The sequence below is a fragment of the Sorex fumeus genome, unplaced genomic scaffold, assembly GCF_029834395.1.
Source record: "Sorex fumeus unplaced genomic scaffold, SorFum_2.1 ptg000153l, whole genome shotgun sequence".
NCBI lineage: Eukaryota > Metazoa > Chordata > Mammalia > Eulipotyphla > Soricidae > Sorex > Sorex fumeus.
In genome coordinates this window covers 2186936-2212977 of record NW_026606210.1, presented here as the reverse complement: position 1 = coordinate 2212977, position 26042 = coordinate 2186936, and the positions used below count along the sequence as shown (strand labels likewise).

Sequence of the window (26042 nt, the reverse complement as noted above, 5' to 3'; positions counted from 1 at the left end):
CGGCCCGGGTCTCCCGGCCTGCCCCCTCCAGAGCTCCTGGCCGGCCGTGGGCACGTGACTGTTGACTTCCTCTCACGCGCCTGAGCACACGCCGCCTCCAGGCTGCAGCCAACACCCAGGGAGGCAGCCCGGGGCTCACCAGCCCAAGCGGCCTGCAGCGGACTCTAGGGGCCGAGCGCCAGGGAAGCGTTGCTAAAGCCAGTGACAGGGAAAACCCCCGAGTCGAGAGAGAACCCCCCCACAAGCCACTGAAGGGAGACCCCCCCCACGACCTCCTCCACATTCCCCCACAAAGATCTCAGGAACCATCTCCCCGCAGAACTGGCCAACAGGTGGACGCTGCCAGGCACCATGGCCAGGAGGCTGGGATCAAGGTGGGCAGTGCAAGGACAAACGATCTTTTTCAAAGTCACCCGCCTGCAGAGGCCTGGCCGCTGGTGGCCGGTACCTCGTCATCCATCTTAGACCAAGCCTCCCCTCAGAGGCCGGAGCTACAGAGGACCGTGGGGAGGGCAGGGCGCTTGCGCGTGGCTGACCGGATTTGATCCCCCGGCAGCACAGGAGGGAAGCCTGAGCACAGAGCCAGGAGTAAGCCCAGAGCACCGGGGCGTGTGGCCCCAAACAAAACAGAACCCAAAGAAAGAACAGACTTTCCCCATCAGAGTCATTCTGAAAGATTCTGAAAACACAGAGGCAGCAGGAAGACGAGAACGGCCCCAGAGACGCCCCGCGGAGAGACACGCAGCATTTCCCTCCAGTCACTCCCTGATGCCCCTCAGCACGGCCCCGGGGGGCCGCTGAGCCCCCAGGAACCTGCGCGCACCAGGGGCCGGGGGAGCCTCTTTCCGGTCTTGGCCACGCGTCTCTTCTCCCAGGAGAGCCGCGGGCCGTGCTTTCCTCGGACGGACGAGCATGGCCAAGCAGCCCCGCGGCTCACCTGAGTCTCCAAAATTGTATCTGAGGTTCAGGCCGTTATTGACGCTCAGGTTCTTCAGAAACGCACTGTAATCCACCGCGGGTTCCTCGTCCAGGCGGTAGTACCGGGCAAACCTGAAACAGACGCGGCCGGACTGAGGAATCCCCACGCCAAGGGGACCCCGAAGCGTCCTCCCTGATGGGTGGGAGATTCTGCAGGGAACGGCAAACCCTGGAGTGGCTGCCGCCGGAGACGGCACTTGCCTGGCACATGGCTGGCCTGTGCTCGATCCCCGGCTCCCCATCGGGTCCCCCGAGCACTGCCAGGTGTGATCCCTGGGTGCAGCACCAGGAATCAGCCCTGAGCATCGCCAGGGGAGGCCCCAAATAAATGAATTAAAAGGCAGCGCCTGTAGTGCTACGACAGGAGTCGGAGATTCAGGTCCCCGGGAGGATGCCTCAGTTGGCTCTCAGGCGGGGCCTGGCGGAGACAGGGGGCTCCCGCCAGCCCCGCCCCAGGTTCCTCCCCCCTTCCTGGCAGGGGCTGAGATGCCAGGGAGCCACTTGCTCTGCAGGGGACAAAGCAGATGTGGGCCCCGGCCAGCACGGAGCAACAAGCGGAGAAACCCAGGCCCACTCCCCACTCTCACTGGGAGAAACAGGCTCCGCCGTGAGGGGGCGGGCCCAAGGCAGTCACCCGGAGCCTCATCCTCCCCGGAGCACTGTGGTCACTTCTCTCCAGAGAACGCAGCCAGGAACCACCCCACAGGGACCTCCCGAAAACTCGGCTCCCTAAACTACGCTGAGATGTGCTCCCTCTCCCTCTTCCGCTCTCTCCTTCTCTCTCCCTCTCTCCTTCTCTCCCTCTCCCTCTGTCTCCTTCTGTCTCTCCCTCTTGAGGTAGGCAGGCAGCAGGTAGGGAAGGCCCCTCCCAAGGCAACGGCAGGAAACTTCCTGGGAAGTCATTGGCCTGAAGTTGCCAACCTGGCAGAACACAAGAACCAAGGCCTGGTAAGACCCTGAGAAGCTCCAGCAGAAATGAAAGGCCAGGAAGGGAATGTCAACGACCATCACCACTCCCAACCCTACCCCCTGGCAGCCCCCTGAGCGGCAGACTTTCACCTAGGTGCAAGCCCCTGTCCCTCTTCTCTTTCTCTCCCTCTCCCCCATCTCCTTCTCTTTCTCTCCCTCTCCATCTCGCTCCCTCCTCCTCCGGCTCTCTCCCTCTGTCTCTCCCTCCCTCCCTCTCTCCCCCTTCCCTCCCTCCGTCTCTCTCCCTCTCCCTCTCTCTCCTTCTGTCTCTGTGTCTCTCTCTCCCTCCTCCCCTCCCTCTCTCTTCTTACAATAAATAGGACTTAGATTTTTTCCTTTTTTAAATGGAGTTTCTGTTATTCAAATCGTCCACTTGACAAATGGCTTTCTAGATAATTTCTGCATTATTACATTTATAAAAAAATGACACTTTTTAAATGTTTGGTTATATGGTCTCCATATGTGTTGGTTTCCATAATTATCTCCTTTTGCACGGCTTTCTAAAAATTTAGTGATTGTCACATGAAGCTGTTGTTATTTTTATTTTCCAAATCGAACAGAGCGCGGTCACGCTCAGGACAGGGACACCTTCGGCCCGCTGTGAGAGGCCCTGAATCCCGGCAGTGAAAATCACCTTCGCCATCGCGAGCGGCGGGGGTGAGCCAAGACAGCTAAGAGGGGCCCTGTGCTGGGGTGGGGGAGAGGCGCCCTGTCCCTCCCCCCTGCCCGTTCCCAGAGGAGGGGGCTCCACTGGTGACAGTTGCCACCAGCTTGTCTGTTTGCTGTGAGAATCCGGCCATTCCCTGCATCTCATCACCCCTGCGGCCCACCCATGAGGACAGACAGACCCACCCCGTGGTACTAGTCCCCACAGAAAAAAAATCCCCCAAAACACCCCGTACTGAGTGAGCAAGAGGCGTCCACGGAAGAAAACCTGGGGTCTGACAAACAGTTCCAGGCAGCGGCCCTGGTCTCACACACGGCTCACGGGGCTCCATCCCTGGTCCCCCACCGGGTCCCCTCCCCCCCCACTGCCAGGAGTGACCCCTCAGAGCAGGGTCAGGAGTCGGCCCCAAGCACCACTGGGTGTGGCCCCCCAAAATTTTCAAAATGAAAAGAAAATCAAGTCCCTACCCCTGCCCCGCAGCCCAGGTGACCCAAAGCCCCCCCCCCCCCCCCCCCGTCCATCCTCCCCCACAGAGGTGGAGAGGGAATGAGGCTGTCGGGGAGGAGGGAGAGGAGGGTTTCGGAATGCACAGTGCGCCCGGCTCCAACGGCAAAGGCAGAGCGGAAACAGAAGCAGCTTCTCAAGGCGGAGCGAGTCCTGCCACTGGAGGTGGGACAGGTCGGCCACCACCCTCGCCAAGGAAGGGACCCGCCGAGCTTCCGGAATCTCCGGTAGATGACGACAAGCTACTGTTTTTTTTTTCTTTTTTCTTTTTCTTTTCTTTTTTTTTTTGAGGCTCTTAAAAAAAACCTGGAGTTCTTTATTATTCAATACTTATGAGCTGGGGAAACAGTAACATATTTTTTTTTATGGATTTACTGGGCTGGAGACTGCAGTGCCAAGCACACGGTTTATTGTCAAATAAAACACTTTTGTTTTTTGATTGCCTGTTTTAAAAGAGGGTGGCTTCTGTTCCATAATCGCGTGCACAAAATTATTTAATTTGTTTTGTTTGGCTCCTATTCTGGACATTTTCCCAGGCAGAAAGATGTCAAAATTAAAACATCTATTATATCTTTGATATGCTGAGGTGGGTTAGGAAGCGGGGGAAGGTGGCAATTTCGAGACGGGGACATTTGTCGGTCACCCAGGCTCACTGCACCAGCCGTGCCCAGGGCCACCCTCCGGGCTTCCCTTCCTGCTCTGGGCAGAGGCCACACTAAAACAGTGGCCACAAGAGACCATCGGCCAATAACCACTGCCATGTCCCGGCTCAGGGTGAAACCTGAGCGTGGCGGTTTTGGGTGATGGCCAGTGAAGGGCCCTCTGGGGTAAAGCGTGAATGAACCCCAGGCCCGCCTTCCAGCAGCTTCCTCCCACACGAGCAGCCAAAGAACCCAAAGCTCTGGCTTCCCAGAAACGCTGAGGCAGCAGGCCAGCCAGGACAGGCCTGCTCCCCGCTGCCCAGTGGCTGGGCACCTGTGGCCTGGTCTCCACTGCCACGAAGCAGTTCAGGAAAATGATGCGTCTGGTGTCGTCAGGACAGTTCCCTAGGGAAGAAATCCCGGGAGTGGCGCAGCTCCCACGCCCACCCTTCCGGTCCAGGAAAGGATGAAGCTGGCCAGAGGGCGCCAGGTCTGCAGGAAGAGAGAGCGCCCGGGGGGACGAGAGCTTCAGCCACCCCCTGGGGCCCCGGCTGCCGGCACTGAGGGAACCGGGACCCTTAGGTCTCCTAGGGGAGAATTCCGGAGAGTTTCTAGGAGCTGGGGGCATGCCGTCTGTGGAAGGCCCCGCCCGGCCCACTCACTTCCTGTACTCGTCCTCTCCCATCGGCAAACAGAAGGTCTGCACCACCCGCCTCATCTCCTCCGGGCGCACCAGCCCCGTCTTGTTCACATCCAGGAGCTTGAAGGCCTTGGAGATGGTTTTGATGTTTTTGAGAATCTGCGGATACAAAACGTGAGTTGGGACAGAGTCGCCGAGGGCCCGACCGGCCGGTAAGGACAGTGGGCACTGCAGCCTCGCTCTCGCGCTTTTCACCCAGGGAGCCGCTCCCGACACTCGACACTCAGAGCTGCGGGTCCTGCAGGAGAGACACTGCGGCCATGCCCGCCGCTTCCAGGGCCGTTTCCCCGCAAGTGGACTCTGTGTGAGAGGGAAATCCTGCGGCAGTGAGTGAGCTCAAGGCCCGTGGGCACGTCTCCCGCTCTGCACCCTGGAACCCTCCTGGAGAATCGACCCTCAGAGCGGCACTTCCAGCGGAGCACGCGGGAAATCGGTGCTTCTGACTTCCTGTTTTCACCAGCAGCTGCCTGTCTGCCCTTCCGAGTCCCTCCCAGGCAGCACTGACAGCCTCACGGAGACCCCCACCCCTCTGACCCGTCTCCCCGAGACGCCCACCCCAAATCACGCCGGGCCACCTGCAGGAAGGAGCCGCCACGGCTGAGCCCTGCCCGGGTCTGGGCGCCCCCGGCCCCTCTGGAACCAAACCCAGGGCCTCTGCTGCCCCCGCGGCTCCGCTCCATCCCTTCAGCCCCCTCCCTGTCAACAGTCCCCAGGGCCCATCAGGAGAGCCGAGGGACGGTGACGAGCGTGATGGGAAACAGCATGGCACCTCCTGGAGTGGCTTCCTGAACACCCAGCCAGGACAGCAGGGCACCCAGGAAGTGAGGGTGCACAGGGGCAGGATGAGAGGGCGGTGGGATGTTGGGAGGGAGACGCCCGGCCCCTGGTCAGGAAAGGGCACCGTCACTGCACAGGATTCTAGAGAAAAGAGCACAGTCAGTGTGTGAGTGTGTGTGTGTGTGTTCACGTGTGCGCACACATCCAAGCATGTCTGTATGTGTGTCGTATCCATGTGTGCATGTCGGTGTGTGCACACATGCAAATGTGTTCGTGTGTTACATGTTCGTGTGTGCACACGTGTGCAAGTATGTTTGTGTGTGTTCATATGTGTGCACACCTGCAAATCTTTGTGTGGGCATGTCCATGTATACATATGTATACACTGTGTGTTCGTGCATATATGTGCGTGTACCTATATGTGTGCATAGGTCTGTGTGTCTGCATGTGTGTGCACGCGTCTGTCCATCTCCCCGTCCCCCAAGCAGAGGTCTGTCCCCTGCCCACAGTGGAGCCCAGAGCCCAGACTGCCCGCTCCGGGACCCAGGTCCATCCTGGTTGTCCATTTCACCCTCTGGGCCGATGTCCATCTGTACACTACCACTGGCCGAGCCACCCACATACATGAGGCCCACCCCCCAGCCCTGCAGCAACGCTCAAGATGCTCCCTCAGAACCCTGGTCCTCCCGCACCCCCACCCCCGCCTGCAGGACTGCACCCCACTCCCACCCCTCCCGGCTCAGCCAACATCGCTGTTCCCTGCGGGGACACTCAGACACCCACTGGTGGGGCAGTCCCACCTGCCGACCAGGCAGGGCGAGTGCCGCCCCTGCACCCCCACGTCTGTCCTGGGTGTTCTCCACACTGCGCTCGGCACACCAGCCAAACCCAGCGTCCCCCAAGTTGAGAAGCGCCAAAGCCGCTAGCTGGGGGTCGCTCGCTCGCTCCCGTGGCCTACCCGAGCCTCAGCCCCGCCCGCTGCCAAAGCCCGCGCCCACCCCCCAAAGAGGACCAGAACGAGAAGGAGCCGCGATGCGCTTTTTAAAACCCCGAACGACGCAGATGGCCCCCGCGCGCGCTGAGCCGGCCAGCAGCGGGGCTGGCAGGGAACCCACACCCACCGGAGGTATGTCTCCAAGTTTCTTATCATCCGTCAGACTGGAGTTTGGCAGGAGGCGAGGGGAGCTGCAGATGGCGCGGCTTATCGGAGGCAACACGGGCGGGCGGTGGGGTGCGCGGCTGGTCCCCCACGGCAGAGGAGAGGGGGAGAGAGCGTGAAAGAACGGTGAGGGACCACGGAGCTCAGCCCCACCCCACCCGGAGCGCCTGCTCCACAGAAAGGGGCCAAGAGGCTGGGGGGAAAGAAGCCGGGAGGCGGCGGCTGCATCTGCCACTGCGGGGACGGGCACAAACTGGCATCAATTCCCAACTGCCGGAGCCAAGTGTCTCTGGGCCTCACGCTTACCTCACCCCAGCCCGGACCCGGCCGTGCACGTGCAGGCTCTGTCGCACACGTGCGCACAGGCAAGCAAACGTGTGCACGCACATGCAGGCTCATGCTTGCACACTTCATGGGTCCCGGGTCCCTAATGCATCCAGGTCCCCCACAGGCCCCAGAGCAGGGGGCACTGCCACCCCCCAGGGAGCTGGAGCCCAGGCCCAGTCATGACCAGGACAGAAGGGCCCAGGAATGAGTGGCCACAGCCCCATGGTTCCCCACTTCGTGCCAGGGCAGAGAGAGGTGGTGACGGCAGGAAGAAGACCGTGGAGCAGCACAGAACACTTCTGTCGTGGGTCTGTGGCCTTCCAGGGGCGCTACACAAGGAAACCAGGGAGCAGAGCAGAGGAGAAGCTGCTGCCTGCTGGCCAGGCTAAGCTCTGCCCTCCCTCCTCAGCTGCCCCAGGAAGGTGGACCCACACCAGCTCCGAGATGAGAGTGAGGAGCCAGGCAGCATGCCACGGTGACCTAACTCCCAAACTTGCACTCCATCTGCAAGGCAGAGGTGAATAAGGGCGTGCCGTGCACACGAGGATGGGGCGAGCAGGCAGACATCATCCCCAGAACAGACACAGCCCACAGCGACTCAACAGCAGCCAAAGGCAGCCACGCCACACACTTCATCATGGGAGAGGCTGTGGCCAAGCCAGCTGGCAGAGAAGGAGACCTATAGTGAATAAAGAAACGATGGGTGACAGATGGACAGAGATGATGGAAAGGGGAGTGGACGAATGGATAAAGAATGGACAGTTGGATGGACGAATGTTGGATGGATGGAAGGACAGACAGATGGATAGATGGACGGATAGATGGATGGACCAATGCTGGATGGATAGATGGAAGGAAATACAAAGGATGGATGATGAATGGACCAATCATGGATGGATGGATGGATGGACAGATGGATGGATGGATGGATGGATGGATGGACGGATGGATCGATGGATCGATGGATCGATGGACGGACGGACGGACCAATGTTTCATGGATGGATGGATGGGTGGATGGATGGATGGATGGATGGATGGACAGATGATGGACCAATGTTTCATGGATGGAAGGATGGATGATGGGTGGATGGATCAATGTTGGACGGATGGAAGGATAGGCAGATGGATGGACGAATGGATGAATGGACCAATGTTTCACGGATGGATGGGTGGATGGATGAATGGATGGATGAATGAATGGGTGGGTGGGTGGATGGATGATAGATGATGGATGGGTCAATGAATGAATGGATAGATGGGTGGATGGAAGGATGGGTGGATGGATGATGATGGATGAATGGATGGATAGATGAACAGATGGGAAGACCACCGCTTTGGGTATCCAGGGAATCTTGGCAGAGAAAGTACAGGCAACACAGTGAGAACACAGGTGGGCTGTTCTGATGGTCTGGCTGCCTGCACCACCCAGGCACTGCACTGGACAGACACGGAGCTGGGGCAGGGAGCAGGAGTGTGTGCTGTTGTTGGCATGGACATACATATGGGCTCAGGGGAGACCCAGGGGGTCAGCTCTCCTACTTGCGGGTGTGTACCAAGTATGGGACATACACAGCCCAGGGATGGGAGGAGGAGCTGAAAGGAGGGGAGAGGCCAGGGAACGCAGGTGGGGGGACAGAGACCCACCCTTTCCTTGGATAACCCCAGACCCTAGCAACAGGGTGGAGGGAGAGCAGAGGGGTCGCCTGACTCCGTTTCTAGCTGGAGGTGCAGGAGCTGAAGGCCAGCACGAGGTCCCAGCCGCAGGTGGGCTGTGCTGACCCACCGCTGTCACACCCAGGGGCAAGACCTGGACACGGAAGAGTTTGAGTGCTCCCAGGACGTGCTGGCCCAGCAAAGGCAGCGAATATGGCGTGAAGAGCAGATCGGGGGCGTGTGGGTGCCCTGTTGCACACTTGGAGCTCCAGGACAGTGAGTACCGAACCCCAATAAACAGGGCCACCCAGAATTTTCCAGAAGACAAGAAAAGGTCTGACGTTTCCTCCCCTATGCCCCAAATCCCCATCACAACTGCGAACTAGTCCAGCCCCGGCTCTGGGGGGCCCCTCCTGAAGGAGAAGCTGTTTCTTGCCAGACCGGAAGGGGTGGGGGACCCCCAGATCCTAGAGCCCTTTGACAAGTTCACCTGATGGGCTCCGGCTGGCTCCCTCCCAAGGCCGCCCCTTCTCACCTCCCCTGGCAGGAGGGGACCAAGGACGGGACTGAGCCTGAGGGGTGGGGACGGGCCGGTGCCTCTGCTGTCTGTCTGGCGCCTCCTGCTGCAGCGCTCGGAGCGCGGGAGCGTTTGCAAGGCGCGGCCTGCACAAGCCTCCACAATCAGCACATCAGCACTCATTTGCCTTATTATTCTACTTTTGGCTATTTCGTATAAAATCTTTAATTAAAGTTTTTTCTTTGAAATTGTCATTATCCACCCAGAAGAAAGGAGGGGGGGGTGCGGCGGGAGCGCCACGCAGCTGTGCAGCGACGAGGCGCTATTCAGGGCTAAATGAACTGGAACGAAGTCGCCTGGCTGTTATGTTCTCGGTTTTGGCTCCATCTAACTTGTCACTTTATATGGATTCCATCTGTTTACCCTCTGCAGAGGGCCGGCTCCCCACCGCGAACATTTCCTATTTACCAGCTGGGAGAGGCGAGCCAACCAGATAGGAAAAAATTAGTCGACGCTCAGCACCTCGTAAACACAAACTTTCAATTTGGGGACAGGCGGGAGGGCCCCGCCGCCATCGCTCACGGTTAACAAAGGCTCGGCCTCTGAGCCTGGGCCAGGGGCGCCGGGGCCCCCTCGCCTGCCCCCCAGTAAGCCAAGCCTGCCCCGACTACAGATGGAGCGCGTCGACGCACAAAGAAATCAAAGGGAGCCGGAGCACCAAGAAGGGGAGCCGGTGTCGCGGACTCACTTGGCACCAGGGCACAGAACTGCCCAGGCAGCTCGGGCTTGTCTGCAGCCCCGGACCAGGGGAGATGTGCCCCCTGCCCCCCCCCGCCCTGATCCCTCCCAGTCCTCAACCACTTGCCAGGCAGGTGGCACAAAGAAAGCTTAAGACACTTCAACCAAGAAACTCTTGGGACGCGCTGGACTCTGGCCCGCCTCTGAAAGGGACCCCCGAGGGCAGTGCTGGAAACGTGGCCCGGCTCTCCGGGGGCAGGGGCTTGGCAAACCCTGGGAATGGCCGGAGTGGCCGGTTCCGAGAAGGACTGACAGATGGATGACGCCACTGCCCGCTGGGATTGCACCCCACCCCAAAGGCCCACTTCAGCGCACCCTGATACCCACCCTCTGCTTCTCTCCCTCCCTGGACACTGAGCGGCGGTTCTGCAGGGCCCACCCACCCCACCCACCCCATCCTCCCCACCCCAGCACCGCTCTCCTCGCCCCACACTTTCTCCTTGGGAACATGGATGCAGGGCCGGGCACAAAGGGACAACCGTGGTCAAGGAAGAGCAGGGGCCACAAACAGGCAAACGTCCCACGGGATAAGGGAGCCCCGGAGCTGTCTCGCCTGCGAACCGCGAGCCAAGGCTGGTCTCCTCCACAGACACTGAGGAAGGAGCAGCCAGGGCCCAAGGCTGGTCTGACTCTGACAGTGACGCCAACACAGAAGCTGACACAGACGCTGTCACTCACAGACGCTGACACTGACACAGAAGCTGACAAAGACATAGAGGCTGACGCTGACACTGACACAGACACTGACACTGACACAGACGCTGACACGGAGGCTGACACTGACACTGATAGAGGGGCTGACACTGACACTGACACAGAACCTGACACTGATAGAGGTGCTGACACACACAAACTCTAATACGGATACTGTTGCAGGGGCAGCCCTGAGCCATGGCTGGTCTGACAATGACACAGATACTGACACTGACAGTGACACAGGCTGACATCGAAGCTGACACTGACACAAACGCAGACAGACACTGACACAGACGCTGACACTGATGCTGACACAGAAGCTGACACTGATCTAGGTGCTGACAGAGGCTGATATGGATACTGTTGCAGGGGCAGCCCTGTGCCATGGCTGGTTTGACATTGACACAGATACTGCCACAGATACTGACACTGACACACAGACACTGACACTGATGTTGACTTTGACACTGACACAGAGACACTGATTCTGACACTAAGCCGGGCAGCCCTGAGCCAGCAGGTCTAGAATGAGAGGGGAAGGCCAGAGTTCAGGGGTCTCCCTGGAGGAGTCGGAGGGAACCCGCCTGTTTGGACCATGTGAGGGCAGTGTGTGAGTGGAAGTTGGGAGGTGCCCATGGCGAGCAGAAAATGCAGCTCAGGGAAGATGGAGGGACACAGGAGAGGGGGGTTCTGCACAGGTCTCGGGACTTGCTGGTGTGCAGGGCACAAGGGGACAGGAACAGGGGGAACCAGACCTGGTTTCTGCCCTCATGACTGTGTGAAGGCAGGAAGACACTTGCTCAGAGGAGAGGCAAGCTCCGTGGGTAGAGTGGTGGGCATCCCCAGTCACAGCTGGCGGAGACGAGGTGAGTGGGGGCCCAGAAACAGGTGCCACCAGCTTGCCACCTCCACATCCTGCCCCCACAGCCACACGTCCGCCTCATGTGAGACTTCCGGCTGGAGACTCCTAAGGGCCACCCTCAGACATGTGTTCTCAGAGCCACCCCCAGTGCCAGGAGAACCGTGACCTGGAGGGACATGGGTGCACCGTCTCTGACCTGCTTCCCAGCCCCAAGCCTTGCGAGCAGTCACACCCAGGCCGGGCTGCAGGAGCCTGACGGACAGGCTTTCTGGATGAAAATGAGCGTGGCCAGGGCAGACACTGGGCAGGGAAGGCCAGGGGCCCGGGAAGGGGCCGGCAGCACACTCTGCCTAGACGTGGCGACAGGAGCGACGTGGCACTTCCTTCCCTCGCGACGGGCACAGACGCTGAGTGTGACATGATTAATCACTACTCTCACTTCTGAGTGACAGGCTTTTCTGCAGGAGGAAAAGGGGCCTTGAGACAATCTGTCCCAACAGCTCAGCGATATGCTGATATTTCCTTCCGGGGAGAGAGGAGCCGCGTTCCCATCCATGCTCGTCGGCAGTGGCTGCCGTGAGCCCCGACGTGCAAGGGAGTGAAGGGCCAGAGCTGCGTGGCTGTCCAAGCCCGGGGGGTTGCCAGGAGGAGGTGCTTCTGAGGTGGCTGGGACGCCCGCAACTGTTTCTGCACCCCTCGGCACTCCTCAAATGTCTTCTCTTCAGGAAAGTTGCCCTGAAGAAGAGGCTTTTGTTCTGCTCTGAGGCTCTTCCAGACCAGGGGGGTGGTCTGTGCCTCCCGGAAGCCAGCGTTGCTTCCGTGATGGTTCTCGGGGCCCCTCGTCCCCACACAGACCCAGAGCCACCAGGGTGAGTCCATTAAAATCCAGCTCCAACCCCCCTTGGTCTACTGTCCTGCTGATGGTCAGTGGCGGGGTAGATCAGATGCCCAACATCAGCTACAAGTTTATGATGGGCCCTGGGTGAGAACATGGCGCCTCACGGCTCTGAATTGTTTCTTTTCTCGTTCTATGTCTTTACCAGAACGAGATTCATAGATTCTCGATCGAGCTCAGGGTGCAGAGGGGAAGCATTCCTGGGCTGCTCTGGAGGCACTGCCCTCCCGCTCTGGACAGGCGCCCACTGTGTCGTCCTGTGTCCGCCTCTGCTCCTCGTCCCCAACGCCCTCCTGGAAGGCATAACATAGGACCACAGCTTTGCCAACCTGGTGACACGCAGACACTTCCGGGCCAGCCATGAAGCTGCAGAAGCTCCAGGCCCAAGTCCAGCTGCCAGGCTCCAGGGCGGGCCCGTAGCAGGTAGGCGCCTCCAAGCCTGTGGCGCCTGCTCCATGAGAGAGGGCAGGGTGCGGGCAGACGCGCACTCAGGTGCCTGTGGGCAGGAGGCCCCAGGGCAGAGTCGAGCAGCGGGAACAGGAACCGGTCCCGTGCCCCCACACCTGCCCCGGGACCAGAGAAGGGCCTGGACGCGTGGGGCCAGCAGAGCAAAGGAGGAAGTGGCCTGCTGGGTGCCGCCATGGATTCTGGGGGGTTCTGGGGACAGGGGTGCTGCAGGAGAAGGTTTCACCCCTGTGGGGAAGCAGGGCACCTCCACTGAGTGGAACCTGCCTGCAGGGGCTTCTCCTGATCCCATCACCACCTCACTGGCAGATCTGCTGCCCGCGTACCCTACACACACACCCAGAACAGAGAAGCCTGTGCAGGCCTGTCCCCCACCCCCTACAGCCACCCCTCAGAACAGAGCAGCTTTGCACGGCCTGCTAGGCTTCAGGCTGGCTGGGCCTGACCCTACACATCACACACCCGGGGGACAATATGTATCACCAGGACGCAGCAGACACCCTAAGAAGTACCACAGAAGCGGGTATGGTGCCCGCAGGTCAATCTTTACCTGTGAGGCAAGTGCTTCAGCAACCTGATGGCACTGTAAGACTTTCAGATACCCCAAAATTGCTGCTGTGCCTTTGGCCAGACCCCAAAAGCTTGCGTCAAAGTTTACCAAGAAAGTAAACAGCCAAAAGTTAGGTATGTGGGAGACACACCCACAAACCACCTCCGGTTCGGCTATATAATTGGAGGCATGGCCTCTCTGGTTCCTGATAGAACTGCTTAACGGCCATGATCCCAGAGACTCAGAAATGAATCTCGGAACCCAAAGGTTTTTGGCAGAAATGCATCCTGTTCCTCCAGTAGGTTACTGGCGCTGGGCCACTCCAGGTGGTAATAGGTTTCATGCCTTGGCCTGTTCCCCCTGGTGGCCCGGTGACCGTCATCCTCCAGAGGCCACTGGACAGTCAGGTTTGGGCCTGCAGTGATGAGACGTGCAGGGCCTCACCAGATGGGGGTGGAACCGGCCCTTTCCTCCCCATCCCAACGAGACCCCAAGTCGCCGCCTACAAACGGCCTCTCTGGCTCCTGATCAAGCTGATTAATGGCCATGATCCCAGAGACTCAGAAACCAATCTCGAAACCCAGCAGCTTTTGGCAGAAATGCATCTGGACCACATGCAAGGTGGTCGCTGCCTCAGAGCTTATTGGAAAGCCAGATATGAGCCGGCAGTGACAGGACAACTGCAGTCTCATGGGAAGGGGGGCAGTACCGGCTCGTCCTTCATGCCTTACCGAGGTCACAAGTTGCCCCCACAAGCGGCTCTCTGGCACAGCCATGGCTCCAGAGGCAAAAGGACTTAATCTGGAGCCCGGCAGCCTCAGAGCTTATAGGAAAGCCAGGTATGAGCCGGCAGTGACGGGGCAACTGCAGTCTCACGGGAAGGGGGATGGTACCAGCTCATCCTTCACACCCTACCGAGGTCACGAGTTGCCCCCCACGAGTGGCTCTCCGGCACGGCCATGGCTTCTGAGGCAAAAGGACTTAATCCAAAGCCTGGCAGCTTGCGGCAGAAAAGCGAACGGACCATGCGTTAAACTACGGTGCCATGCCTCCCCGGGAGGGAAAGGGTGTTGCTCCCTTCTGCCTCCCCCCACCCCCGCCAGCAGCAAGGTGGCCACTGCCTCAGAGCTTATAGGAAAGCCAGGTATGAGCCAGCGGTGACGGGGCAACTGCAGTCCCATGGGAAGGGGGGTGGTACTGGCTCATCCTTCACGCTCTACCGAAGTCACGAGTTGCCCCCAACAAGCGGCTCTCTGGCACGGCCATAACACCAAACGCACAGAAACCAATTTCATAATTATCTGGCTCCTTGCGGAAATCCAAAATCACGCAGATGCTATTGTGGCCGCACAATATTATATGATTCTCATAACTAGCTATAGAAAACAAAGTATTTCACAATGTCTTTTCAGCAATTCTGACTGTTGGGGGGGGAATTCTAAACAATAATGGTGCATCTTTTGTCACAATAATGAATGTAATCAATGTAGAGAAGAGTTAAGTAGAAATCATTTGCCTCACAGGCATTGGGAGGGGTGGGAGGCGGGTATATTGGGGTTCTTGGTGGTGAAAAATGAGTACTGGTGAAGGGAAAGGTGTTTGATCATTGTTATGACCGAGACTTAAACCTGAAAGCTTAGTAACTTTTCCCAAAATGATTCAATAAATAAACATAAGAAAAAAATAAATTAAATTATGAAAAAAAAGAAAGGTGGAGTTCATGCCAATTCAATCAGCTAATCAGTGGCTGAATAAATAGCAGTCCTCCTACATAAAAGAAAGAAGTACCACAGAGCTGGGTCCCACGGGAAGCAGGGCTGCATGTGTGCATGCGTGTGTGTACACGCGGGACTGCATGTGTATGTATTCGTGTTTGTGCTTACATGTGTGCCTATGTGTGTCTGCATGTGTGTCTGCTTATGTGTGCATGCATACATGTGTGCCTGTGTACATGTATGCATGTGTGCGTACATGTGTGCAACATGTATGTGTGCATACATGTGTACATGTGTGCCTGCAAGTGTATGTGTGTGCATACGTGTGTGTGCACTTGCACGTGTATGTGTGTGCCTCTGTGTGTGCCTAAGAGGGCAGGCGAGGGGCACAGCACTGGAGCCCTGGGAGGAGGCCCAGGGCAGCAGCGGGGAGATGCCCCCCAACACCCCTGATCAAGTAGCGGCCACTTCCTGCCAGGCCAGCACTGGTGTGGGGAGGGCAAGAACAGAGCAGGCAGGGCCCATGGGCTCTGGGCACACAGCCACCCCCAGGTAGGTGGCAGCCCCCTTCACAGACAAAGAAACTGGGGTTAAGGCTGCGCCCAAGCCCCAGCTGGTATACAGCAAGTGCCTGGATAGCAGCGCCCACCTCGGCACCCTCCCCCTGCCAGGCACAGTGCGAGGCGCATGGGGCTGGGATTCTGCTGCGGAACACCCAGAGGGTGAGTGACGCTGAGTGGGGCGGAAGGTCCCCAGAGCCAGCCCTGGTTTGCACCAAGCACCCCAAGCTTCCACCAGCTGTCAGGGCAGGGGGCTCCTCGGGACGGCTTCAGGAGGGTGGGAACATGGGGGGCTCTCCTGGATGGAGCCCGAAACGGTGCTGACCCTCCACACTATGTGCCTGATATGGGACTGACCGCCACAGCTGACCGGCCTGGGGTCTTGTTTCAACCCAGTTCATAGTCACGGCCCATGGAAAGACAAACGGGAGACGTGCAAGTGAGCAAACACCCAGAGTCCCAGTGGGGAAGGGCCCAGGGGGAGCCCTAAGGCCAGCATGGGCGGGACTCTCCATCACAGAGCTCAGGATGCCAGACCGCCAGACCGCCAGAGAGACAAGCGTGCCCAGGGCACTTAGACCACTGCCTTGAGGATTTCTGGCTGGTTTTGACTCTGAACTGTCTGAAGATCTCAGCAGAGTTCAGAAGGAAAGAAAATGTGCCAGATTTGTAGGATCAAGTGGACTCGGCGGGGATGCAGGCACCCCGGTCACTGAGCTACAGGGCACACGGGGCCCGGCTTCTACTCAACGAGTTCAGCCTGCCCCGCCCGCGGTGTGAGCAGTGACGGGACCAAGCACCAGGCCCCACACGCGCACCTTGGAGCAGGGCCCTCCACTGACTCTTCTGCGTTCCCAGAGAGTGGCACCCTGCAGGAGACCCTCGCCTCCTCCTTCCAGAGCCAGCGTGCCCTCGGTCTCAGACAGAGCTGGAAAGAGTAGCCCCCCACTAACTAGCCAAGTACGGCAGAGCCATCGATACGACACCTGTGCCCGGCTGCAGCTGCGTCCATTAGGAGAGAGACACCGAGTCTGCACCCCAGGCCCATGACAAGTGCTGGGTCAGGAGCTTGGAGACGACGTGGCCGGGAAGTGGCCTTGCCCGATGCCTCCGCTAACAGCCGCAGCTACCGAGGAGCGGGGAGGATGGGGGAGCCTTCTCTTACCTTCTCCCCTGCTTGGCTTTCCAGTTCTTTCAAAGTCCGACTGCAGTTCCTATCGCCTTCACCCCTTAAAAATGAAAACAAAAGCCTGGTGTCAGCAAGATCTGAGGAGGCCGGTGACCCCTGCCCTGGGCCCATCAGGGTGTCTAAGGCAGGGCCTGCCCACCAGGTGGAGCTTGGCCAGTGACGCAGTGGCCCTGGCCTGGCTTTCCTTGGCCGTGGAATGAGCTGGAGCCACACTCACCCCTGCAGGGAAGGGTGGAACGTGAGGGGTGAGCGCGTGAGCGCTATTCAGCCGACCTGGCGTTTCTTCAAGCGAGCGAGCGTCAGAGGCACCAGGCCAGCCACAGAGCAGGGGGAGTGGGCTGGGGGAGCCTCAGGCCCAGGGTCTGGGAGTGGGGGCACGTCACGCCCAGGGCCGTTGCCACTCCCTTGGTGTCTGCTCACGGCCTTGATCCCCCATCTCCTGGGTTGTGTCCCCGCAGGCGCAGCCTTCTCTGCTCCACTCGTCTCGTGCCCTCTGAGCTGCCTGCACTCCCTGACCCTCTTCTCTGCTGTGTTTGACACCTGGCCTTCACCCGCCCTCAGGATGCAGGACTTGTGCTCTGTGTCCGGTCAAGAGCTCAGGGGGCTGCCTCGGGGCCTGTGCAGGCCTCTCAGGAACGGCCCTTCGTCTCTTCAAACACACGGGCCGTTCACTCCGCACTGGATGGGCCGAGAGGTCCTGCTGGACACCATCCTCACGCTTTAGTCTCTTCACATGCTTTCCAGACTGTTCTGGTGGGATTCCTTCAGGGGCCAGGCTAAGACGCATTTCTCCGCAGATGGGCACACCCAGCGCCAGTGTCAGTCAGTGCCTCACCTTTCTGACCAGGCACAGACCTACATGGAAATGAGCAGCTGGCCCCCTGCTGCTCCGCCTCAGGAGTGCCTTGCTGGACCATCTTCCGGGCAGGTTTCTAGCTGGCCCGCAGCATCCCGACTGACTCCGGGTGGCTGCTCCATGGCACAGCTCCCCCACCGTAGGAGACCCCCGAGATCTCTTTCCCTTCGTGCCAGGAAGCTGACACAGCACATAGGTTCATCTGGGTTCCTGGAATACCCGTGCCCTGGTCCCCAACATCCACATCTGGTCTCTAAGACTCTTTCTGCCAACTCAGTAGCGGACTAAGATACCGGTGGGCCGTCTGTCCTTCGGTAGCACCTTCCTCTTTCTCCGGGAACGCGCTAGTTGTTCGTGCCACAGCCGCCCACATTGCCAGAGCGAGAAGGCGCTTTTCAAGAGAGGATTCAGCTTGGCTAGGACCGGCAGAAATCTTTCAAAGTCAGCTTCAAAATGCAGCCTTCAGGCCAGAGTACAGAAGGAGAGCATTTGCCTTGCACACGGCCAACCGAAGTTTAATCCCCAGCACCACATTCAGTTCCCTGAGCTCCACCAGGAGCAATTCCTGAGTAAAGTGTCAGGCATGACCCCTGAGCATTGCCAGGTATTGCCCCAAAACAGAACCAAACAGCGTAGCCTTCTCTGATCACTCTCCATTCTCCGTTAAACTACTAGACCGAGGCCTCCCTTTCTCTTAACCATTTGGGAAAAAAAAAAAAAACTTCCCTGCTTTGTTTCTCCAGGGCATTAGCTTGGTCAATAAGTAACATCCAACTTAGGGTGCTGCTCGCCCAGAACCCCGAGGTGCCTCTGGTCCCTGGAAACAATCTCAGACCCTTCCTTGCTCGTGGAGCTGGATGAGAGCAGTGCGGGCAGACTCTCAAATACAGACCAAGAACTTCGCTGGGCATCTGTGTTTCAAATTTAAGCAAGACCCATGCCGTTAACATCAAGCTAGACCATCTCGCCACTGCCAACGGCCAATGCCCCACAGCGCCAAGGGGGCGGCCGGGCTTCTCCCCTCCCCAGAAGGCAACCCCTCCAGTCCCCAGGATGGATCCAATCAGGAACGCTGTGCTGCCAAAACCCACCCATATTTCAGAAGCAATTTCATTTTTATCAGAGCTCTGGGTGACTGCTGAGAAAATGGTGTTTATACTTCCAGAGCCGGATAATCAAGTGAGTAATTTTTTTACTAAAACAATATTTCCTGAATCATACACTAGAATCTAAGACTTTCCAGCTAATCGACAGATTAAAGTTCACGCTTTAACAAGCTGATTCTGCAGACAAAGCAGCAGACGGGCCCACGCCCGTGCCGAGACAGGAGACGCGGGGACGCGCCCAGAACACTTCCTTGGGTTTTTCCTTCCCTGCCGCCCAGTGCGCCCGCTCCTGAAAGGATTTTAAATTGCGCAAAAATGAAGACAGTTCACATTTGATGCCTTAATATTTTTACTTCAAAATGAAAATTCATTCTTTCCTGGTCTGAAATGTACTGCGTGTAGAGCAGATTTGTCTGGTTTTAATTCACCACATTTCCATTTGAACACAGCCTCATTTTCCTCCTGAAATGCAGCCCACAGAGCTGTCTGAATGTCCTAGAAGCCCAATTTCTAGTGGGGGCTAGTTCCAATGAGGGCACCTGGTCTGGGAACAAGACCCCCCGCCAACATCTACCAGAAAAACCTGCTGTTGAGGACAAATCCAGAGGGCTGACACCTCCTCTCAGCACCTAACACTCACCTCTTGAGGACATTCACCTGGAGGTCGAGTCCGCCAAACCTGGACAGGAAGTCAAGGTACCGAACGGTCCTGGAGCTAGTGAGAGGCATCTGCACTCAAAGGAGACAGCAGGCCATTAGGAACAGCCGTGCTCGGAATCTGAGCATCAGGCCTTCCTGGGGGCATCTGCAGGAGGGCACAGCACTAGACTGGGGAGTCTGAATGGACCCCCGTCCTTGGCAAACCAAGCGCCAGCAGCAGGAATGCAGAAGGCCTATCTGTGCCCAGTTAAAAGCCAACAAGGCAGAGGCCACAGACAGTGGGTAGGGCGCTGGCTTTGCATGTGGCTGACCCAGGTTCACCCCCTGGCACCCCATATGGTCCCCTGTGCCCTGCCAGGAGTGATCCCTGAGCACAGAGTCAGGAGTAAGCCCTGAGCACTGCTGGGTGTTGGCCCCAAAACAAAAGAGGCAACGAGGCAGCAACCAAGTGCCCTACACTCGGGGATTCATGTAGAACTGAAGGTGTAGAAGGGTCTGATCATGCAGAGACAAGCTGTCACAGAAAGAGAAACAGCCAAGGTTCACGTCCTCTGGTGCTGAGGGTCAAGGAACACCCCGTGTGTTCAGATATTTGCAAGGAAGAAGTCACTTTCAAGTCTAAAAGCCAGCAAAGGGCCCCACTGAGCCAAGCTGCACCCGATCAACTGTCCTTACATGAAAGCTGCATCGCACAAAAGCGCTCGCTAGAGGGAAGGGACCACTGCCTCCCCACGGGCTCAGAAAGAGGCCACATGCACTGTCAACGGTGTCTCCTCATGCACGCACACTCACACCCACACCCACACTCACACACACTCACATACACACAACACACACTCACATATACACACACTCACACATACTCACATGCACTCACACATACACTCACACACATATACACTCACACTCCACACATACATACTCACACTCACATACACACATATACACTCACACACTCATATACACACTCACAAATGCACACATACATACACTCACACATACACATATACATACTCATGCTCACATACATATACACTCATACACACATATACACACACTTACATACTCATATACTCACATGTTCACACATTCATTCACAAATATACGTACTTACACACTCACACTCATACTCATACACTCATACACACTCACATACACACATACACACATATACACTCAGACACACAAATACACACATTCAAGTGCACTCACACAATTACACACTCACCTACACACATCCAAGCATACTCATACAATCACACACTCCATACAAACATATACATAGACATACATATACACTCACACATATGCACACATTCGAGCATACTCACACACTCACATACACATAGTACACACTCATCCAGACACAAAGATCGTGGGAGAAACTGAGGCGCTCAATGTCGATCACAGGCAAGTCTGGGCGAAGGGGACATGGTCATAGCATGTACTGTGATGGCCACTGCATGTACTGTGTGGGGGCCATGATTTCTAGTCTGTGGGGTACCCACTAGCGATACTCAGGGCTCACTCCTAAATCTGCATTCAGGGATCGCTCCCCATGGGCTCAGGGGATCATATGGGATGCCGGGGATCGAACCAAGTCAGCCGCAAGCAAGGCAAGTGCCCTCCCCACTGTCCCATCACTTCAGCCCCAAATCTTACCCTTTTTGGGGGGAGAGGTCACACCTGGCAATGCTCAGGGGTCACTCCTGACTTTGCACTCAGGCATGACTCCTGGTGGTGCTCAGGGGACCCCACAGGATGCTGGGACTCGAACCAGGGTCGACTGCTTGCAAGGCAAACGCCCTCCCTGCGGTCCCATCGCTCAGCCCCTTACCCTTTTTTCCCTTTGCATTTCTGGCCTCTTCGTCAGTACTCAGCAGACCATCTGGTGCTGGAGTGCAAACCCAGGCCTCCCACATGCAAAGCATATGCTCACCAAGCCGTCTCCTCAACCTGTCTTAATCTCATCAAGCTTCTGAAGATCTGAAATGACTTCTGACTGGAAAGCTAACCATTTTCCCTGGTGCCCATATGGAGGTCTCAGGCTTAGAGGAGGTCGGCCCCATGTCCTGCGAGGGGGCCAGGCAGTGCCAGGGGGCCAGCTGGGAACCTCAGCCCCACCAGGCATGGACCCAACTGCTGATCACCTCCCCAGCTCCCAGATTTAAAACTGTAACGAAAATGATCATTTTGCCACAAAAGTACTACGGAACCAAAACTCAAACAAATGTTAAGTTTGAGTCGGTCAGTATCTAACCAGCATAAATATATTCTCCCGTTACGCGTCATGCGAATACTCCACGGACATTCCACACACAGCCACGGGGCCCCTCGTTCACCTATTCCAGCCTGACATTTCCGGAGCCCCGATCTCGGCCCTCAAACTTCTCCTTGTTGCTCAAAAATGCATACAACAGGGCGGGGAGATGGCTGGGGGGGGGGAGTGCAGGGGCCATACCTGGCATGCGCCAGGCCCCGGGTCTGACCCTCAGTTGTTCCAGAGCCCCCCACCTGGTATCACCAGGGTGCCCAGGCCCCACCCGGCATGCCGGGCCGCCTACCTGGGCCAGCACGTCCTGGAACTGCTCCCTGGTCAGCGGCAGCAGGAACGTGCTGATGACCCGCCGCAGCTCGCTCCTAGTCAAGGTCCCGCTGAGCGCCGGGTCCAGCAGCCGGAAGGCCCGGGTCAGCTCCTCCCGCTGGCTGGCGATCTTCTGCAGCAGGATCCGTTTGACATCCAGGAAGCTCAGCGTCGGGTCTGCGGCCGTCGGGGCTGTGAAGGCACACACGGCAGCGGCGAGTCCCTGGGTGGGGCGCCGGCTGACGCCAGCCTCCAGGAGACCCTCTGCCTCCGCATCCCTCACAGGGCCAGTGAACACAGCCGGCGCAAAAGAACGGCAGAAGAAGCGCGGGAAGGCAGGTCCAGCCGAGACAGGGCGCCCTCCCCTAACAGTCCCCGCCGCCACTCGGAACACGTCACCACGGGGCGAGCAGCTGGAGCAACCCAGGTCTCGGCACCCCACCCCCCACCACTGCCCCAGGGAAAACGCGGGCCACTGAGAAACCGAGCTGACCCATGAGGGCTGCTGGCGACAAAGCGCTGCCCCGGGGACTCACCGGAAGGAGGTCCGAGCGTGCTCTGCAGACCATCCTGGTGCGCACGGCCCAGGGAGGACCGGGAGCGCAGTGGCTCATATCTCCGCGCAGGAGGGCACGAGAAGGACCAGTTGGGCATGGTGGCTATTCTCTGCATTAAGTCACTGCACAGAGAAGGGCACAGACGCTGTCACCTTCAGAGCGTATGGCCAAGGTGGGCACAGCAGAGCCTGTCAACTTGCCAGCCACTAGACCCTGCCTGCCCGCACTCACGCACACACACACGCACACATGCCCCCCACACACACTCATGTACACCCACATGCACGCATACATACATGCACACATACCCACGTGCATGCATGCCCACACACACCAGCACACACGTACACCCACACATGCAATGCACACCTGCACACACACCCACACATGCACACCCATAGCACATACACACATGCACACACACCTGCCAGAATACACGCACGCAAGCATGCACACACACACACTTTGAAGACACGTCTCAAACAAAGCATGACACTCAGACCCATCACTCTAGGCTCCTCACCCGGTCCTTGGAGAGAAAACTTCTGGACACCCCTGGCCATGACTCATTTTTCAGAGGGGAAGGGGCCAGAGATGTGGGTTCTCTGCAGCCAGTCTGGAGCGCAGGCACCGAACACGGCAGCATCCCTGGGCCAGCAGGGGACTCAAAACCCCTCTCCAAAGAGCCAGTGGTCATAAGTGACTTCCTCAGAACCCCAGAAATCGGCTAAAGGGGTGCATTGTCCAGAGCTGCTTCAATCATGAAAGGGGGCAGATCTGGGTCCACACACCAACCTCGCCTTTGACACCCTCCCCCCCAATTCTTCCCATCCATACCCCTGCTCCACAGAGCCCCGCCCCAGGCCCCAGCAAAGGTGCAGACCCTCACACCCACAGTCAGGCATTTGTCCTCCGTGACCTCCTGATGTCGCCCGCCAAGACCTCCCAGCCACAGGCCGTCTTCATTCCAACCAAACTGCGATTCTCGGGGGTGCAGCTAACATGCCCCAAGTTCTAGAGCTGACAGAGCCGAGGGGGACGGGGCAGTGGCTGAGCGGGCAGCGGCCCAGGGATGCAGAGCTACGCGTGTCGAGGCCAGGAGCAAAAGGGTTTTCAGGGATTCAGGGACAGGGAGTCCAGAGAGCCCACGGGGGCCAGTCCGGGGGGGGGGGGGAGCAGCCCCACCCATGAGCACGGCGTTTAGCATCAGGGCCCACATCACGAACAGAAGGGCAGCCTGGCTCCCAGGAGGCAGCTGATGGGCGAGCACAGCGCTCAGCCAGGAACCATGTGGGGGGGGACGGAGAGACAGGTCAGCTTCAGAGCACAGGCGAGCCTCAGCTGACGCGGGGCCTGAGCAGAGAGGCAGGCGAAGGGCAGGCCATGGACCAGGAGCTGAACTGGAGCCAGGAAAGGCGCCCGTCCCTGGGGCCTACAGCTGCTCCGTGGGTCAGGAGGTGGACGCTGGCACCTAGGTCAGAGCCTAGCGCTGCACCCCCACCCGTGGACACACAGACACACGTGCTGCCCGGGGGTCCGACATCCAGGCACCCACTGCCCCAGCCAACCCTGGGGCCAGAGCGCGTCTTATGAGCACATGGGCAGAGGCCACGCAGAGGCAGCAAATAACTGCTTCCTCGCTCCATCCATAAACCCACTTCCTGATAACCAGACTCCTGCCTCACCACCCACCCGAGGCGCCAGATAATCGCCCGGAAATGCGCTGCCTGGTGTGTGCTTTATTACTGGAGTACAAAGTGGTCTGACTCAAGGAACGCTTTTGCTGAAGACAGCAAGAAAGAAGACTCAGCTGCACAGTCAAGCCCTACCCACCCCTCAGAGGGGACTGGGCCTCTTCCCACGGGGGCCACGCACACCCCCCACCCCACCCAGTGGGGACCAGCCTGTCCCTTGCCACTGCCCGGGCATCCTCTGCTCTTCTCCCTTCTCCAGGCTGCCAGACCACGAACACCAGGGAGGCACCACTTGCCACGCGCATGTCTGAGCACTGGCTACGAGGGACTTGGGGTGGGGCCCCCTGGGACGCTGCCCCAGAGCATCCAGAAGGGAAAGCGGGTCTGCTCTGCCGAGCCAAGCCCACTGCCCATCATGGGGCCACAAAGCTCTGCTTCGGGGGCTGAGAGGCCCCAGTTTGAGCCCTCCCTGCCCCTGACCCCTGTGGCTGCACGTGGCCCCAAAACAGAAAACAAAGATGACAATCTACTGGGTCCAGGAGCTCAGGACTTCGCCAGCACCTCAAGGCCACCCCGAGGCTGATGCAGACACGCACCGGTCACCAGATAGCTGTTCCCACAGCCCACAGTCCCCCTTTGCTGCCTCACAGGCACCCGCTGGAAGCCGGCCCGTCGCCGGCGCCCTGCGCGCCTGCGAGCAGACTGGGGTGTGGAGCACGTCCTATTTATAGAGTGGACCCGCCACGGTCCCCAGCTGCCGGCTAGGCGCACAGGCTACCCGCTGCTGCCCCCTACAGGCCAGCAGGGGACCCTGCATGGGGGAAGCCAGACAGGCAGCCTGGCCCGGCCTGCAGCCAGCTAGGGCTCCCAGAGTCTGCAGACTCCCCAAGCTGAATGCCCCTTGCTGGCTGTGGGAGTGACCCCCGCAGAGCAGACAGCTGGGCCCTGTCCACCCTGGGCCGCTCACCTGGCCTTGGTGGTGCTGGCTTTGATGCTGTTGTTGGCAGTCATGTTATTCTGGTTCATGGTCTTCGAGATCAACGCTTTCTGGGAACGGGAATTCTGAAAGACAAGAGAGCCGGGGCTGGGGGCCGATGGCCGGGGGTCCACTCCCCAAGCCCGGAGACCTGCCCCGGGGCTGCAGCCCACACCCAAGCTGTGCGGGGCTCCCGAGAAGAGGATCCCCAGGTTCCCCCGCCGCCTCCTCACAAACCTCACTCCCAAGCTCAGGTTTCCGGGATGGAGTTACTTCACGTCAACTCGCCATCAGCTGTTTCTACTTCCTGTACGCCATCTCTCTCTCTCTCTCTCTCTCTCTCTCTCTCTCTCTCTCTCTCTCTCACACACACACACACACACACACACACACACACACACTTTCTGATGTGTCCCTCTATTTCCCACATATCCACTAGAATCATCTTTTTCATGTGCATTTTGGGCCACAGCCCTCAGTGCTCAGAGATCGCTCCTTTGGCGGGGCTGGGGACGGACCGCGTCAGTCACGTGTGAGATCACCAGCCCTACTATGGCTCTCAAATGATCATTTTCACATGCTGGTCCCCAGAGACTTCCCTGCCGTGAGACTCTGGCTGAGCTGGAGAAGCTTGGTGGCCGGGTGAAGACGCTGCACACAGTAGCCCAGGTGCACCCCAGCACCCCAGCACTTAGCCGGCAGTAGCCCTGATCTCCGCTGGTTGCAGCCCAAAAAGCAATCCAACTTCTCCCAGCTACTCATGCAATCCAGACCAGAGTGTCTGGTCGCCTGGCCGCGTCCCAAGCCAGCCCTCTCAGGCTTCCCGAGCTGTTCTGTCCCAGGCAAGAACGAACGGGCCCATGCGTGCCCTCAATGCCGACATTCAGAAAGCATCACGGCACCCATATCACTTCCTCAGGAGCATCAGGAAGCATCCAGACACCCCACCCAGGGCTGGGCCCTGCTGTCCAGAGCCCCCAGTCCG

At 58.5% G+C, this 26042-nt stretch overlaps 2 protein-coding genes across 2 annotated transcripts in view; one reads left to right on the top strand and one right to left on the bottom strand.

The window, feature by feature from the left end:
* EFCAB6 (EF-hand calcium binding domain 6) overlaps nt 1–22327 on the bottom strand; it is an 86232-nt gene extending 63905 nt beyond the window's left edge. Inside the window, exons 1-6 of the mRNA XM_056107080.1 lie at nt 22324–22327; nt 21811–22022; nt 19227–19315; nt 16601–16664; nt 4422–4558; nt 938–1050 (exon numbers count right to left, since the gene is read on the bottom strand). Coding sequence (XP_055963055.1) covers nt 938–1050; nt 4422–4558; nt 16601–16664; nt 19227–19315; nt 21811–22022; nt 22324–22327 — 619 coding nt within the window. The remainder of the gene's footprint in view (nt 1–937; nt 1051–4421; nt 4559–16600; nt 16665–19226; nt 19316–21810; nt 22023–22323) is intronic.
* Nucleotides 1–26042, top strand: part of MPPED1 (metallophosphoesterase domain containing 1) — a 225515-nt gene that overhangs the window by 88386 nt on the left and 111087 nt on the right. The gene's annotated exons all lie outside the window — the stretch shown is intronic.